The sequence below is a fragment of the Panthera tigris genome, chromosome D3 (genome assembly GCF_018350195.1).
Source record: "Panthera tigris isolate Pti1 chromosome D3, P.tigris_Pti1_mat1.1, whole genome shotgun sequence".
NCBI lineage: Eukaryota > Metazoa > Chordata > Mammalia > Carnivora > Felidae > Panthera > Panthera tigris.
The window spans coordinates 58,000,965-58,019,045 of record NC_056671.1 but is presented as its reverse complement, the minus strand read 5'-3'; the positions used below and the strand labels follow the sequence as shown (position 1 = coordinate 58,019,045).

The window sequence follows — 18,081 nt, the reverse complement described above, 5'->3', positions numbered from 1 at the left end:
GAAGGAAGGTGTGAGAGCAGGAACATGAGATACTCTAAACAATCTGGTAATCATAAATAACCCAAAGCAGTATAAGGTAATAACAGCTAACAGATACAACAATATGCTTAGTGTGTGCCTGGTACTTCTCTAGGCCTTTGCCATATATCATTTATCTTTTTTAAAAACAGCCTTATGGGGTGCCTCGGTTGCTCAGTTGAGCATCCAATTCTTGGTTTCAGCACCGGTCATGATCTCATGATTCGTGGGTTTGAGCCCCGCATTGGGCTCTGCACCCACAGCACAGAACCTGCTTGTGATTCTCTCTCTCTCCCTCCCTCTCTGCCCCTCCCCTGCTCATGCTCCAGCATGCACGCATAAATAAACAAATACACTTAAAACAAGCTTCATTATAATTTGAATGCCATAAAACTTAACCATCTTAAGCATATAGTTTGAGAAAGAGTAGATTTCTATAGCTTATGAAAGCATGGCCACAACCCAGTTTTAAAAATATTTGTCATGAGATTCATTGTTTCTTTTTACAATCCAGGGTAGAATATTTTCTCACAGGGGGCCTGGGTGGCTCAGTCAGTTGACAGGCGACTCTTGATTTCAGCTCAGGTTCTGAACTCACAGTTTGTGAGTTCAAGACCCACATCAGGCTCTCTGCTGACAGCACAGAGACTGCTTCAGATCCTCTGTCCCCCTCTCTCTGCTCCTCCCCTGTTTGTGCTCTCTCTCTCTCAAAAAAATAAACATTTAAAAAAAATGAACTTCTAACACATATTTTATAAAATGGAGTATTTTGTCACCCCTAAAAGTTCCCTTACGTGCATTTGTGGCCAGTCCCTTCTCCCTGTCTGTTCTGTTTGTATCTGCACTCTAGCTCTCTCTCTCTCTAGTTTTGCTGTTTCTACAAATTAGTTATATTGATCCTCATAAAAACCCTTTGCAATAGATACTCAGTTTTATATCTCATTTACAGATAGGCAAAATAAGCCATAGGGGACTTACGTGACCTGCCCAAGGCCACAAAGCTACTAAGTGAAGGAGCCAATATTCATGTCCAGATAATCTGATCCCAGAGTTTTTCACCATTAAGCTCTTCCACCATAATAAACAGAAAAGTCTGAGGAATTAAGAAGTGGGAGAGATCACATATCGCTATAGGATTTAAAAAGATTTAATGCAGGCGGTGGTATTGTGATAGGAAGGAATAAGGAGCATGGAATCAGCAAAAGCTAAATTAGAAACCTCGAGGCTAAATATTTAATGTATTCAGGAAGTATTTATTGAGCATCACTACGTCCTTGTACCTTGCTAATCACTTTAAATCACTTTACATGCATTATCTCACTATTCCTTACAACAGTCCTTAAATTATATTATTGCCCTCATTTTCTAGATAAGGAAGGTCAAGCCCCAGGTCCAGTATCACACAGCTAGTAAGAACAAGGCTGGGTTTTGATTTTGTATGGCAAACTGATCTTAAACATTGTGCTAGGTGGCTCAAAAGTAAAACACAGCAGCAACAAACACAATTAAAAAACAACAACAACAACAACAACAACCTGGTCTTTGGAGAGATTATTTTCGTGGCAGAACCTGGAATAGGTGGGACAGAGAGAAGGGAGGGAGGTAAAGCAGCTCACAACTCCTACAACTGTCTGGACAGAGTCCTGGGTGAGGTGAGGGGAGATTAATGGGCAAACAGGGATATGACCAACAGAAAGGGATTTGTGGGCGAGGTGAGAGGGAAGAAGAAATGCCCAGCAGTGAAAGAACGTCATTATCTCTGTAATCACTACTATAGAAGACCTGAATATTATTTATTCTGTTTTGATATTTCTATCAAAAATTTAATGGAGACAGGTGACATTTGATGGGGACAATTTAAAGAAGGAATTGTAACAGAGGGTCCAGGGACTTGCATGGCATCCATGGATACACTTTGGATTGTGAGTAACTTGTTCTGCAAGATGAGCAAACATTTCTAATAAATTTTCACTTGATAAATGAGCGATGTCTTGCAATACAAGTAGTATGTGATGCCCAATGTCACATGATCACAACTGAGCCTATGGTTCTTTTCTCTCTCTCGCTTCAGGATTGTGGGTGATCATCTGCTATGCTCAGATACTCAGTCTCAAGCAGTGGTGTTTGGCAAAAATCAGTGATTTTTCAGAATGTGGGAAGGTGCCCACAACTGGCACTAGTGTATTTTTTTGTCACTTTAAAGCACCGATGGACAGTCCTTTACTTTTCCATACAAGAGTAAGCTTAGGAATGTTTTGCCTCATTCTAGGTCAGGCTGCCTGCAGATACAGACCTTTTGTTTATCCATTCATCTGTTGATGGGCATTTGGGTATCCCTGCCTTTTGGTTACTGTAAATAAAGCTGCTATGAACACTTGTGTACAAAATTTTGTTCAAACACCTGTTGTCAGGCACCTGGGTGGCTTAGTCGGTTAAGCGTCCGGCTTCAGCTCAGGTCATGATCTCGTGGTTCATGAGTTGGAGCCCCGCATTGGGCTCTGCAATGACAGTCTGAACCTGGAGCCTGCTTCAGATTCTGTGTCTCCCTCTCTCTCTGCCCCTTCCCCACTCTCACTCTGTCTCCCTCTCTCTCAAAAATGAATAGACATTTAAAACATTAAAAATAAATAAAAGACAATTAAAAAAATAAACACCTGTTGTCGATTATTTTTCTGAGTACAACTGACGGGTCATATGATAATTCTATGTTTAACTTATTCAGGAATTACCAAACCATTCTCCATAGTGGTTCTATTATTTTAAATGAGGGTTCTGATTTCTCCACATCCTCTCCACCTTGTTATTTTCCATTTTTTTAATTATAATAATCTTAGTGGGTGTGAAGCAGAGTCTCATTGTGGTTTTGATTTGGATTTCCTAATAATTAGTGATGTTGTACATCTTTTCATGTGCCTACTAGCTATTTGAATATCTTCTTTAGAGAAATATTTATTCAAACCCTTTGCCCAGTTTTTAATTTAGTTGTTTGTTATTGCATTATAAAAATTCTTTACATACCCTGGATACCAGACACATAGGATATAGGACTTGCAAATTTTTATCCCATTTTGTGGGGGTGTCTTTACATTCTATAGAAAGTGTTCTTTGACACAATTTTTAAAATAATTTTCATAAAGTCCAATGTATTTTTTCTTTGGTTGCTTGTGCTTTTGGTGCCATATCTAAGAAACCACCGTCTAATCTATGAAAAATGAAGATCTGCACCGATGTTTTCACATAAGAGTTTTATAGTTTTCATTCTTATTTTTAGCTCTTTGATTAATTTTGAGTTAATTTTTGTGTATGGCCTGAGGTATATAAATGAAGAGTCCAGCTTCACTTTTTTGCATGTGAATATCCAATTAGTTGTCCCAGCACTATTTGTTGAAAAGACTATTCATTTGTTGAATTGTCTTGGCAACCCCTGTTGAAAATCAATTGGCCAGAAATGTATGGGTTTACTTCTGGATTCTCAAGTCTATTCCATTGATCTGTGTGTGTGTGTGTGTGTGTGTGTGTGTGTACACACACACACACACACACATACACACATATATCCTCATGCCAGGTATAGGTATAATTTCAATATAGTTTTGATTACTATAGCTTTGTAGTAAATTTCAAAATTAGGAAGTAAGAGTACTTCAACTTTGCTCCTCTTTTTCAAGATTGTGTTGACTATCTGGGGACTCTTGAAATTCTGTATGAATTTTGGAATTGATTTTTCCATTTCTGCAAAAAATGATATTGGGAGTTTGACAGGGATTGCATTCAATCTGTGGATCACTTTGGGGAATATTGACATCTCAACAGTATTAAATACTCAAATCCATGAACACAAAATGTCTTTCCATTTAGGTCTTCTTTAATTTGTTTCAGCAATGTTTTGTACTGTTCAGTGTACAAGTCTTATACTCTTGGTTAAATTTGTTGCTAGGTATTTTATTGTTTTGATGCTAATATAAATGGAATTGTTTTTTTTAATTTCAGTAGTTCATTACTAGTGTGTAGAAATATAAGTGATTTTTGAGTATTGAATTTTAGACTGCCACTTTGGTGAATTCATTTATTAGCTCTAAGAGTTTTTTGTGCATCCTCTAGGATTTTCTATATGTAAAATAATCTCATTTGCTAAAAGTTTAACTTTTTCCTTTCCAATTTGGATATGTTTCATTTCTTTTCTTTTTTAAAAAAAATGTTTATTTATTTTTAAGAGAGAGCATGAGAGAGAGTGCAGAGGAGGGACAGAAAGAGAGGGCAACAGAGGATCTGATCCATTCCAGGCTCTGCGCTGACAGCAGAGAGAATGATGTGGGGCTTGAATTCACAGATTATGAGATAATGACCTGAGCTGAAGACAAGAGCCAGACGCTTAACTGACTGAGCCACCCAGGCATTCCTATTTCTTTTTCTGGTCTAACTGCTCTGGCTAGAACTTCCAGTACAAGGTTGAATGGAAGTGGCAAAAACAGGGATACTTGTCTTATTTCTGATCTTGGGGGTAAACTTTCAGTCTATTACAATTGAGTATGATATTAGCTGTGGGCTTTTCATATATGCCTTTTATCATGTTGAGGAAGTTCCCTTCTATTCTTACTTTGTTAATTGTTTTTATTATGAAAGAGTGTTGGATTTTGTCAAATGATTTTTCCATGTTGGTTTGATGTTTTTTTATTCCTTCATTCAATTTTGTTTGAATTAGCCTCCATGCCCAAGGTGGGGCTTGAACTCATGACACTCATATTAAGAGTCACATGCTCTACCAACGGAGCCAGCCAGACACCCCTCCCCTTCACTCTATTCATATGATATATTGCACTGATTGGTTTTTGTATGTTCAGCTACCTTTGCATTCCTGGGCTGAATCCCATTTGGTTAGGGTATGTAATTCTTTTAATATGCTGCTACATTCAGTTTTGCTACTCTTTGAGGATATTTTTATCTGTTTTCATGAGCGATATTGGCATGTAGTTTTCTTGTGATGTCTTTCTCTGGCTTTGGCATCAGAATAATGCTGGCCTCTTAAAATGAGTGAAGTAGTGTTCCTTCTCTTTATTTTTTTAGAAGAGTTACAAAAGGATTTGTGCTAATTCTTTAAATATTTGATAGAATTCAGCAGTGAAGTCATCTGATCCTGGGTTTGTCCTTTTTGGGAGGTTTTTGATTGCTGATTTAATCAATTTACTTGTTATGGGTCTACTCAGATTTCCTATTTTTCTTGAGTCAGTTTCGGTAATTTGTGTGTTTTTAGGAATTTGTCCATTTCATCTATGGTTGTCTAATTTGTTGGCTTTTGGTGTGTTTATTGTTTGTCTCACCTCTTACTTTTTTACTCCAGGAAGCAATGGTGTGTTCACTTTGCTTTTAATGTTTGCAAGGAATGTCCTACATGTAGTTTCTTCTGTTCTGAGAAAGTTCAGACTTAGGAAAAACAAAGACAGTCCCTTGGATGAACCCTTTAGGAAATAGACAGGTGCAAACGGACAAACACAATTCCTTGAGAACCAGATCTGCTCTGCTTCCTCTGGGACCAGGTGCTCATTCCTGGATCTCAGGATGTCTTCAAGTGTGCTGCCATGCTGGGGATGGGGGTAGGACAATGCTAAATTGAAACTTCACAAAGTTCTTCTACCATGTTTCAGTGGCCTTTTTCCTGGCTAAGCATTTGCTTGCTTTTTGGTAATCTTTCACTATCTTCCAGAGTTCTGATAATGCTGATTTTGGCAGTTTTGCTAGGGTTTTCAGTAGTTATGGGGGTTGGGGGAGCCTCTCTGCCATTTTTCTGACATCCTCCTGACTCATTAAGCATAACTCACTAGCATAATGAGTGTAAATATCAGTGTAAATAATCAAATTCACAGAATAAAGAAGAAAATTCATCTCAATAGGCACACGAAAAAGACTTGATGAAATTCAACACTCATTATGATAACAATCCCCAGCAAATGAGGAGGGAACTTTCTTAACCTGATAAAGAACATTTACAAAAAAACCTGCTATAGCTAATAAAATCATACTAAATGGTGGAAGACTGCTTTCCCTGTAAGATCAGGACTTCCCTATGGAAGTTCACATTAACCATTTTATTTTACACTGTAAAAGAAGTCCTAGGAAGAATAATGAGTTAAGAAAAAGAAAGAAAAAGCATAAAGACTGGAAAGAAAGTGGTTGTTATGGACTGAATTGTGTTCCCCCACTTCATCCAAATTCATGTGTTGAAGTCCTAACCCTTAGTATACCTCAGAATGTGACTGTATTTGGAGATAGAAGCTTTAAAGATGTAATTAAGGCTAAATGAGGTCATATGAGTCGCCTTTAATTCAATACAACCCTTTGTCCTTAAAAGAAGAGAGAAATACACTAGGAATGCATGCTGCTAGTGAAAGGCCATGTGAGGATACAGAAGGCAGTCATGTGAAGACCAAGGAGAGAGGTTTTCAGGGGGGAATGACTGGAAAAGACCATGATGGAGCTCTCATGAAGAATGGAAAACTACTATATCCTAATTGTATGGATGTATACAGTTGTCAAAGTTTATCAGACTGTACATTTGAGACCTATGCAATTTTACAGTTTATAAATTAAATCTGAAATAGAATACAAGAAAACATTAAAAACCCTACAGTTTTCTTGATTCTTAAGGCAGTACTGTTTTTTTTAAATATATATTTTTGAGAAAGAGAGAGAAAGACAACACATGGTGAGGGGCAGAGATACAGGGAGATAGAGAATCCCAAGCAGGCTCCATGCCGCCAGTGAAGAGCCCAATGCAGGGCTTGAACTCATGGACCGTGAGATCATGACCTGAGCTGAAATCAAGAGTTGATGCTTAACTAACTGAGCCACCCAGGCGCCCCAAAGCAGTGAGATTTTTAAGACCACACTCCATTGTTATCTCTTTGACATTGCCAATCATAAGGATTTTGAAGGGAGAAGAATATATATTTCTTATCACTAAATCACTGTAGGTACTGAGGATGAAAAAGCTAACTTATTAGATCTTAATGGCCGGGAAACAGGGCAAAGAAACAGAAAGATCTACCTACCTACCTACTTAATGTTATATTAATTCATACAAAAAATATATAGTGAGCACCTACATGTTAAGCAATGTTCTCATGCGGACACAACTGTAAAATATGGAGTGTTCATATTCTAGTGGGAGAAGATGTACAGTATTCAAAAACAAGTAAATTATATAGTATTTTGAGATACTTCTTTCTGCTGTGGACAATGGGAAATGTAGAGTCTCTGCTTTAAGTGACAATATTCCATATACAGCAACTTCAACTCTTAATCCTGGTCTCTTGCAGTTGAATTCCTTTTTTTTTTTTTTTAACGTTTATTTATTACCGAGAAACAGAGAGAGCATGAGCATGGGAGGGGCAGAGAGAGGAGGAGACACAGAATCTGAAGCAGGCTCCAGGCTCTGAGCTGTTATCACAGAGCCCCATGCGGAGCTTGAACTCACAAACTGAGAGATCGTGACTTGAGCCGAAGTCGGACGCTTAACCGACTGAGTGACCCAGGCGCCCCAGTTGAATTCCTTTTTTAAAGGGACTGAGCAGGACAATTTAATCTACATATCTGGGTTTATTCATACCCCTATATTATGGTTGTCTTCTGTGTTCTATTGATAAAGGCTTCAACTTTTAACAAATCTTTTAGCTCAGACTCCTGGGAATCAGAAGCAGTATCTTGTGATATACATTTCTAATGATTAAACATACAATAATGATGATGATGTTAATAATAAAAGAAACATAAATAAGTGTTCCTTAGAGGCAAAATGGAAATGGCTTCTATACTTTGGATACTCCAACTTGTTTATTTCTTTAATCATGTCACTTATATTAATCTATCATGGACTACAAAGAACATTCACATCATTGCAGGCACAAGCTTACTTAGAGGAACACCTAGGAGCTTCAGAGATTATTCCTTACTTCAGATGAGTCTATAACAATTCTCTTTCAGTAAAAGAAAAATATGTTTGGGAGCCCCTCAGGGGCTGTCAACGAGTGATAGCTGCTGTATATTATAGAGCTAAAAAAGCCCAAAGACAAAATGAAGGGCACAGTCAATATCATCAGTTAAATCCAAATTACTTTAGGTTCAGCCTTTCTTGAAGTTTTAAGAAGATTCAGAGATCCATGAAAAAGGAACAAACAGGAGGTAGCTCTAAATGCAGTAGGGGGCTTTGGGATGGCTTTACAGCCTCACTTAGAAATGGGTGATGCCAAGCCCTGAGGCCGTAACATTTTGATTCTGGAACATGTCTGCTCAGTGGCCTCATGGCCTCTGATAGCCTGCCAACATAACAGAATGAAAATGCCCTCAGCTGGGAGGGCTCTTATGAAAGGGAATCAGTGATTGGTAAGAAAAGGGAGGTTCGAGGCAAGTTGGGAGAGGGAAAAAAACACTGCTGAGTAGGGAGGAAAAAAGAGGAAAGAACAGTGTGTGTTTCCAGATTTGTGCCTTTGGCTGAAAAGTTCTTGACTCAAGTTCAGATTTTCCCAAGTAATGTCTCCTTGTTTCATATAGCTCAATAAAACTAAAATAGAATATTCCAAGCATTGACAATTGAAAAACAATTTATATTTTAAGTGTAATTCTGACAATACTGTATACTGTTGTGATCCCCAGGCTGTTTCTTGAGACAACAGTGAGGTCTATACTTATATACATATACATATACATATACATATACATATACATATACATATACGTGTACGTGTACGTGTGTGTGTGTGTGTGTGTGTGTGTGTGTGTGTATTTAGTATCAAAAAAGTTGATGGAAAGGTGAGGAGGATAGAAAAGGTAAAGGGATAAGTGACTGATAATAAAGATTAATGGTCCTGAAATAAACATCCTATGTAGTAATTAATGATTAAAGACAACAAAGGAAACAAAGAAGAAAAGTTTGTTAAAAAATTTAGACACGTTAAGGAGGGGAAAGCAATTAAAGAGACATTAAACCAAGTGGTGTAACTTAAGCAATTAGTGCTAGGTCACTGGCCTTATGATAAACAGGGTGTCCAAACCCCTGGCAACACATCTTGAAAGGCCTGTCTCCCATCTGGCTGGGAGCCACCGTAAATACCAACTGCCCTACTCTGTGATCTATGCACATGAGCTCCGCGATGAGCAGAAGGACCCAAAGAGGCAACGTCAGCTCCTCAATGATCAGGTGTACCGTAATTTTGCCAATGGCTTCATATAAGAATAAAAGAAGCAAAAAACACACGACAGTCCTTCTTATAAGAAGGAAAAAAAGGTTAATTCCTGTGAATACCTTAAAACAAACTCTCTTAAAAAGATGAAAAAGGTTCTATTTTTTTTTTCACTGCAACACTACAACCTTTCCCCATTTAAAAAAAAAAAGGAAAAAAGCTAATGAAAAAACTAAAGCCATGAGTGAACACTGTTCCTGAAAACTTTGCAGAATTGTAACAGCTTTCTCTTGGTTAAATTGATTGGTATAGCAACATTATAAAATGACTATTAGGATTCATTGTGCACCACAGAAAGTGCTGAAATGTCAGCAGACTATACAGCAAAAAGTAATGGGTTCTGAACCCCTGTTAGTCAAAAATGATTTTGTTTCAAATTAGAAATTGATTTTTTTTGGACACAAGCCCTTTCCAGGCTTACAGCTTCTGTAGCTGGGCCCAGGAGAGATTAACCTCCACCACTGGTAGGGCTGGCCTGATGGTACCTTTCTCAAAGTGCCTTTTCCACTGCAGCCCTAGAATGTGGCTGTGGTCTTAACCAATAACACAAGTCATTTGTCCCTTTGCTATTACACTATATTTTTCTCATTTTGCCATTTTATTTTAGTGCCGACACACAACACAAATTTGTTGACCAGTTAACAGAAAACTATGTTAAGCTTCGCCGTGTAACCACCACACCAGTTTTGATTGGTTCTCTATTCTCCAAAGTACAAGGGCTAAGAAAAGAGTGAAGGGTTTCCCATCTCTCAAGGACTAGCAGAGAAAGTAAAGAAGATTCTATCTCTGATATGAAGTCTCTTCAATTTCATTTCTGTTTCTGGTAGCAAAGTCTAACAAGACAAAAGTTGTTCTAAGTTGTCTTAACACAATGGAGGTCTGCAGAACTTCTGCCTTATGTCAAAGAAAATGTACTTGTTTTTGTTTCAAGATGTGGATACTTTTTCTTCTGAAGCTTGGACTAATTATCATCTCTCAATCATTTGGGAGAAGATTAAACTATTCCTGGATTAATCATAATTAAAACAAAAAAATCATGACAAAGGTGGCAGGTGGTAAGGGCATGCTATACAAGATCTAATAAAGCACTGCCCAGTTTTCAAATACATAAATGTAAGAGCGGCTAGGGAGATCATCAAAAGTTGGTTGCTTACTAGCAGAGATGGGCAAGTACCAGCTCAGTAAAAAAAAGAGGTAAATAAGACAGAAGTCAGGGTTAATGGCTGTGAGCAGGAAAAAGAGATATCTTGGAAAGAGGTGTGAGCAGAGGGGGCTCCAAGACTTTTTGTGGCCATTTCTTTCCTGTACATCTCCCTCTACAACGAAGCTTAGACTTGCTGCATTCTGCTATGAAGTCCTTCCCTTAATAATTTCATGAGAGGGGCGCCTGGGTGGCTCAGTTGGTTGAGCATCTGGCTCTATTTCAGCTTGGGTCACGATATCATGTGTTATGAGTTTGAGCACCACGTCGGGCTCTGTGCTGGCAGTGCAGAGCCTGCTTGGAATTCTCTCTCTGCCTCTCCCCTGCTCACACACTCTCTCGCTCAAAATAAATAAACTTAAAAAATTTTTTTTAGGAGAGATTAAGAAAAAAGCTGCTCCAGAAAAAATAGGGAAACGTAATTAAATTTGACTGCTTCTTTCAACGTTTCATACTGTTGCTTTACAATTGATTTATTTAAAAATATCTGTCACATCTGGGGTGCCTGCCTGGCTCAGTTGGTGGAGCATGTGACTCTTGATCTTGGGGTTGTAAGTCAGGGCCCTACATTGGGTGTAGGGATTACTTAAAAATAAAATCTTAAAATATCTGTGACATCTAAAATAGGAAGAATTGCTGGCACTTAAAAGACTATTAGGTAATATATGCTTCAGACTTATGAGGTTTTGTTTTAGCCACAATGTAGATTTGTCCATGACCTCTCCTCCACCCTTCCTATATTTCTAGTTAATTGAGGATTAACTGTAATTGTTAGAGTTTACTCTCCCAGAAGAAATTTATATTCAATTTCCTGTCCTCTTTACTCACTTTGAACATTATTTTGTGTCTATGACCATACTTACTATTGAATCATCCTTATAGTTTGCTGCTTGCAGAGAGAGACAAACTGGACAGTTTCTCAGAAGAGTATTCTAAGAGAAAGGATGATGTGACTCAGCAAATGTGCTACTTGTGGCCTTGAAGGCACATGTCAGTTTGTAACATACTTAACTCTTGCTCAGGGTTGTAGAAATCATCTGGAGTTCATGGCTAGCACCCACTAGCAACCACTAGCCCTGGAACAGCTTCTTCTTTTGCTACTTATAAATGCTAAGCTTACCTCTTTGGGGTCGATATGCATCTTTCTTTTGACATGTCCATAGGGCATTATCTTCTGTTTGTGATTGAAACCCAACTGTCTTCTTCTCCCTTCTATTTTCACCACTGTTAGTGGACTCCTGGTACTTTTTGATGGATGATGATGCTCCCAGCAGCCAGTCAGCATATTTTGACTTCAATAAACTAAAAAGAATAAACAAGAATGGGCTGTATGGAGACAGCATACATGGGGGTGTGCGATCACATAAAGGCATATAAATTCAGCATGAGTTAAAATGCAATTCATGGCAGTAAGGACTTTCTTTTTCTTCTTATTTTTTATTGAAATATAATTTGAATAATTTATAGAAGGTCTGTTTTGTAACTTTCCACAATAATTTTGGAAAAGAAATGGTCTTTATCCTCAAAAAGCTTATATTTGGAGTTGGGGAAATGAGACTCAGACTCATGAAACTGCTAATAAAGCCACAGAGTATGACTAAGAACCAGAATATCTGTAGAAATAAAAAGTATGCTAAAACAAGACTTGCATAACTAAAATGTTTCCAAGTACTAAAATTGAACATTAGGGATTAAAATATCACCAATTTGCTTCAACATGCATTTGTGTTTCTCATTTTCAATTGTTACAGTATTTATTATGTGCCCAGAGTATGTAAGGAGCAGTACAATGGTGCATGTGGAATAACTGGTCTCTGTCCCCACATCATTTCATTCTAAAGTCAACAAGGCAAATATGGAGAAAAAGGAATTTTAATGAAAATAAACACATGTACATATGTTTTTCTCTCTAATAAACTGTGTTCTCACCATTAACACATTTCCTTACAACATTTTATTTTTTAGAAAGAAGTGTTAGAATGATGTATATTCATTACTATTCCACCAGCCTCTTCCTTCACACTTAAATTAACCACAGACTCATGACACTTTGGTATTGTCTTCCCCATGCCCATGAACAATGTGAGTACTAAAGTGAAAAGAGAGAGAGAGAGAAAGAGAGAGAGAGAAGACTTTTACTCAAAAAGTAGAATCTAAATATTAAGACTAAACAAACTCCCCAGAAACAGAGGTAATCCCTAGATAGAAATAATTTGACCAGGATTATAATCATGTAAACCTATCAAAGTCATTGGGTTTCTGGTTTACGTTGATCAGAATTTATAATAATGTCTGCTCATATCAAATGTATTACTAAAACCAAGAAATTAAATAGCTTTATGTTTGGAGTGATATAAAGAAACAAAAACTATTAGTAGTATGGCTTTATATGAGCATAATGCAGCATATTAAATTTATACTCTTAAATTTTTTTTTTAACCAGAATTCAGAGATCACTTTCCCATGTGGATTCACCAGTGGCTGTATATCTTAGCTCATATAACTTCTATTCATGACACAGGAAAAAGAAGAGAATAAAACTATCTCACTGTGAATGTAAGATAAATTTACCTTAACCCAGAAGCTCCAAATGCAGGCAAATCCAAGGACTATATCTTTGCTTGTTCTTATATGAAAGTTAATGCGACCAAGACTACTGACTCCCCTAAATTCATTCATTCTCAACTCAGCTGAGTCCCCGATACTAGCCAATGTTTATCCCTCCCAAAGCTGATTGCTTCCCGCTTCTTTACCCCATTTTCCATACTCCATTTCTATACCTTTATTCCAAACCCAATCCTGGTAATCCACTATCTCAACAGGGGACATGGCTTCTAATTTCTCTAAAATAAAGATGACTAGAAAAAAAAATCTCTCCTTTCCTTTGTATTTATTTCAAGCTTTACCTATCTACTATTCCTCCATTAATGTCTCCAAAGAAAATCACACCTTTTATTCGTACTCTTGATATCAGTGACCTATGCCTTCTGTGACTATGGCCTATCAGTTATCTCCTTTTCTTATAATTTACAAATTCCTCCTCTCAACTTAATTCTTTCTGAGGATTACAAACAAGATCAGACTTTCCATTAAAAACCAAACCCTAAATCTAAAATCAGAAACTCTTCCCATAAGTGGGAAAGTATAATACTCAGTGTCAGTGACAGTGAGGGGACAAGAGCATTTTAATACATTACTGGAGGAACTGTAAATTTGTATAGCCTTTTGGTGGGTGATTTGTCAACACAAAATAAAAATGCACCTACCTCCTAACAATTTTGCTTTTAAGAAGTTATTCTATAGAATTACATAAACAACAGTATGAGAATATTTGTTCAAGGATGATCACTGCAGAATACTTGTAATAGGAGAAAATTGAAGGCAAATATTCAATAGAAGAATGAGTGAAAAAAAATCCATGATACATCTATTATAAGGAACAATATTCAGTTATTAAAAGGAATGAAGTAGTTCTTTATACTATTGTGGAGAAACTTCATGACATAATATTAAGAAAGAAAGAAAAGAAAGAAAGAAAGAAAGAAAGAAAGAAAGAAAGAAAGAAAGAAAGAAAGAAAGAAAGAAAGAAAGAAAGAAAGAAAGAAAAAGAAAGAAAGAGGAAAAAAGAAAGAAAGAAATAGAAAGAAAAACAATTTGCAATAATAGAATGTATATAATGTGACCTAATTTTTGTAAAAACAAAAATACATAAAAAGTATTTTTAAATTTCTAGATGAATAAATACCAAACCTGTGGAAAGAAGCAGAAATAGAGTGACTTAGGGAATAGCTTTTATAATTTAGTTTATATACTTCTGCATATTTTCATTTCATCTAATAATCATGTACTTTTTAAATAAAAATTACCATCTCCTCTCTTTTCCTTCTCTGCCAAACCTCTAGAAAACAATAATCAATTTTATAGATATACCTACTAAAACTAATTTAAAATGTATTTATTTAAATTCAAGTTAGTTAAATACAGTGTGGTATTGGTTTCAGGAGTTGAACCCAGTGATTAATCATATAATACCTAGTGCTCATCCCAACAAGGGTCCTCCTTAATGCCCATTACACATTTAGCCCATCCCACCACCCAACACCCCTCCAGGAACCCTCAGTTCATTCTCTGTATTTATGAGTCTTTTAATGGTTTGCCACCTCTGTTTTTATCTTATTTTTGCTTCCCTTACCTTACGTTCATCTGTTTTGTTTCTTAAATTCCACATATGACTGACTTATTGTGCTTAGCATAATACACTGTAATTCCATCCACATTGTTGCAAATGGCAAGATTTCATTCTTTTTGATTGCTGAGTAATATTCCATTGTGGATATATACCACATCTTCTTTATCCATTCATCAATCAATGAATATTTGGGCTCCTTTCATAATTTAGCTATTGTTGATAGCACTGTTATAAACATTGGAGTGCATGTGCCCCCTTCAAATCTGCATTTCTGTATCCTTTGGATAAATATCTAGTAGTGCAATTTCTAGGTTATAGAGTAATTCTGTTTTTAAGTTTTTGAGGAAAACTCAAAATTTCCACCCAGTTTGCATTCCCACCAACAGTGCAAAGGTTCCCCTTTTTCTGCATCCTAGCTAACATCCGTTGTTGCCTGAGTTGTTCATTTTAGCCATTCTGACAGGTGTAAGGTGGTATCTCAGTCTGGATTTGAGTTGTGTTTCTCTGATGATGAGTGATACTGAGCATCTTTTCATGTGTCTGTTAGCCATCTGGATGTTGTCATTGGAAAAGTGTCTATTCATGTTTTCTGCCCATTTATTAACTGGATTATTTGTTTTTGGGTGTTGAGTTTGGTAAGTTCTTTATAGATTTTGGATACTAACCCTTTATCTGATATGTCACTTGCAAATATCTTCTTCCATTCCATTGGTTGCTTTTTAGTTTTGTTGATTGTTTTGTTTGCTGTGCCTAAGTTTTTATCTTGATGAGGTCCCAATAGTTCACTTCTGTTTTTATTTCCCTTACCTTCGGAGACATGTCTAGTAAGAAGTTGCTGCAGCCGAGGTCAGAGAGGTTGCTGCCTGTTTTTTCTCATAGGGTTTTGATGGTTTCCTGTCACACATTTAGGTCTTTCATCCATTTAAAATTTATTTATGTGTATGATGTAAGAAAGTGGCCCAGTTTCATTCTTCTGCATGTCACTGTCCTGTTCTCCCAGCACCATTTACTGAAGAGACTTTCTTTTTTCCATTGGATACCCTTTCCCGCCTTGCTGAAGGTTTGTTGGCCAGACACTTGTGGGTCCATTTCTGGGTTCTCTGTTTTATTCCATTGATCTATGTGTCTGTTTTTGTACCAGTACCATACTATCTTGATGATTATAGCTTTGTAATACAACTTGAAGTCCAGAATTGTGATGCTTCCAGTTTTGGTTGTCTTTTTCAACATTACTTTGGCTATTTGGGGTCTTTTTTGGTTCCATACAAATTTTAGGATTGTTTTTTCTAGCTCTGTGAAGAATGCTGGTGTTATTTTGATAGGGATTGCACTGAATGTGTAGATTGCTTTGGGTAGTATCAACATTTTAACAATATTTGTTCTTCCAATCCATGAGCATGGAATATTTTTCCATTTCTTTGTGTCTTCTTCAATTTCTTTCATAAGCTTTCTTTGGTTTTCAGCATATAGATCTTTTACCTCTTTGGTTCGGTTTATTCCTAGGTATCTTATGGTTTTTGGTGCAACTGCAAATGTGTTCGATTCCTTGATTTTTATTTCTGCTGCTTCATTATTGATATACAGAAATGCAACTGATTTCTACATGTTGATCTTATATCCTGCAACTTTGCTGAATTCACATATCAGTTCTAGCCATCTACCATGCTAATGGAGGTCAAAAGAAAGCCAGAATAACTATACTTATATCAGACAAATTAGATTTCAAAACAAAGACTGTAGCAATAGATGAAGAAGGGCATTATATCATAATTAAGGGGTCCATCCACCAAGAAGATCTAACAATTATAAATATTTACACTCCCAACTTGGGAGAACCAATATATATGTACATATATACATATATATTAATAACAAACATAAAAAAACTTATTGATAATAATACCATAACAGTAGGAGACTTTAATACCCCACTTATAGCAATGGAGAGATCATCTAAGCAGAAAATCAACAAGGAAACAATGGCTTTGAATGACACACTGGACCAGATGGACTTAACAAATGTATTCAGAACATTTCATCCTAAAGCAGCAGGATACACATTGTTCTCCAGTGCACATGGAACACCCCCTAGAATAGATCACATACTGGGTCACAAGTCAGTTCTCAACAGGTACAAAAAGATCGAGATCATATCATGCATATTTTCAGATCACAATGCTACGAAACTTGAAATCAACCACAAGAAAAAATTTGGAAAGCCCTAAAACACATGGAGGTTAAAGAACATCCTACTACAGAATGCATGGGTTAACCAGGAAATTAAAGAAGAAATTAAAAAATACATGGAAGTAAGTGAAAATGAAAACACAATAGTCCAAACCCTTTGGGATGCAGCAAAGGCAGTCTTAAGAGGAAAGTACATTGCGATTCAGGCCTATCTCAAGAAGCAAGAAAGGTCCCAAATATACAACCTAACCTAACACTTAAAGGAGCTGGAAAAGGAGTGACAAAGCCTAAAGACAGCAGAAGAAGGGAAATAATAAAGATTAGAGTAGAAATAAACAGTATGGAAACAACAACAAAAAAAACCCAGTAGAACAGATCAATGAAACTAAAAGCTGGTTTCTTGAAAGTGTAAATAAAACTGAAAAACCCCTAGCCAGACTTATCAAAAAAGAAAAGAGAAAGGACCCAAAACTACTTTTTAAAGAGCAAATCTAGTGGTCTTTCTTCTTTCAACAGTCCTTTTACAGGACACTTCACAGCAGTTGACTCCTTTCTGAAAATTTTTTACCTGGGACTTCAGAATATACTATCATGACTGGTTTTCTAGTTTTAGGAGCCTTCTACTTCCTTTCCCTTAAATGCAGACATTCCTCAAGATTCTGTCTTTGTCTGTAATCTTCCCTCACTTAGCACTTTCTTAGTGATTCTTGTCACATCATTGTATTTTCAATGATGATTTCTAAACAGATTCATCTAGCCCCCATTGCTCTCTAAAACTACTGACCTGATCCACTAGCTACTAGAAAGTTGTGAAGGGAGGTCTTGCCATACCTCCCAAAGCAACTCATGTGAAAGCAATGGCATTACATTTATCTTGAAACTAGTTCCTCCATGCTTCCATTTGCATTTAATGACGCTACCATTCTCTCACTTATATGAAAAACATCAGTTATCTCGAATTCTGCTTTCTTTGTGCCTGTTCAATAAATTACTAAATCAATAATTCCTTTATATATTCATCAGATATTTGTTGAGGACACACTCTATAGGCCTGATAATGTGTTATGGAGCTAGAGTGGACAAAATTGAAAAATAAATATTTATTGAGTATATGAAATATGCTAGGTGCTAAGTATACAAACATGAGCAAGACCTGGTTTCTGTTTTCAAAGTGATTTTAGTGGTGAAAGAGACATTGAAACAGATCATTTTTAATACAATATGATACATGCTATGATTCAAGATACAAGGGT

The 18,081-nt window shown here is 36.6% G+C and overlaps 1 protein-coding gene across 13 annotated transcripts in view; it reads right to left on the bottom strand.

Moving 5' to 3' along the window:
- KIAA1328 (KIAA1328 ortholog) overlaps window positions 1–18,081 on the bottom strand; it is a 343,523-nt gene that overhangs the window by 57,288 nt on the left and 268,154 nt on the right. For all 13 annotated transcript variants that reach the window (XM_042963017.1, XM_042963016.1, XM_042963015.1 and 10 more), the window contains one exon: window positions 11,573–11,754. In XM_042963017.1, the coding sequence (XP_042818951.1) occupies window positions 11,573–11,754 (182 nt within the window). The remainder of the gene's footprint in view (window positions 1–11,572; window positions 11,755–18,081) is intronic.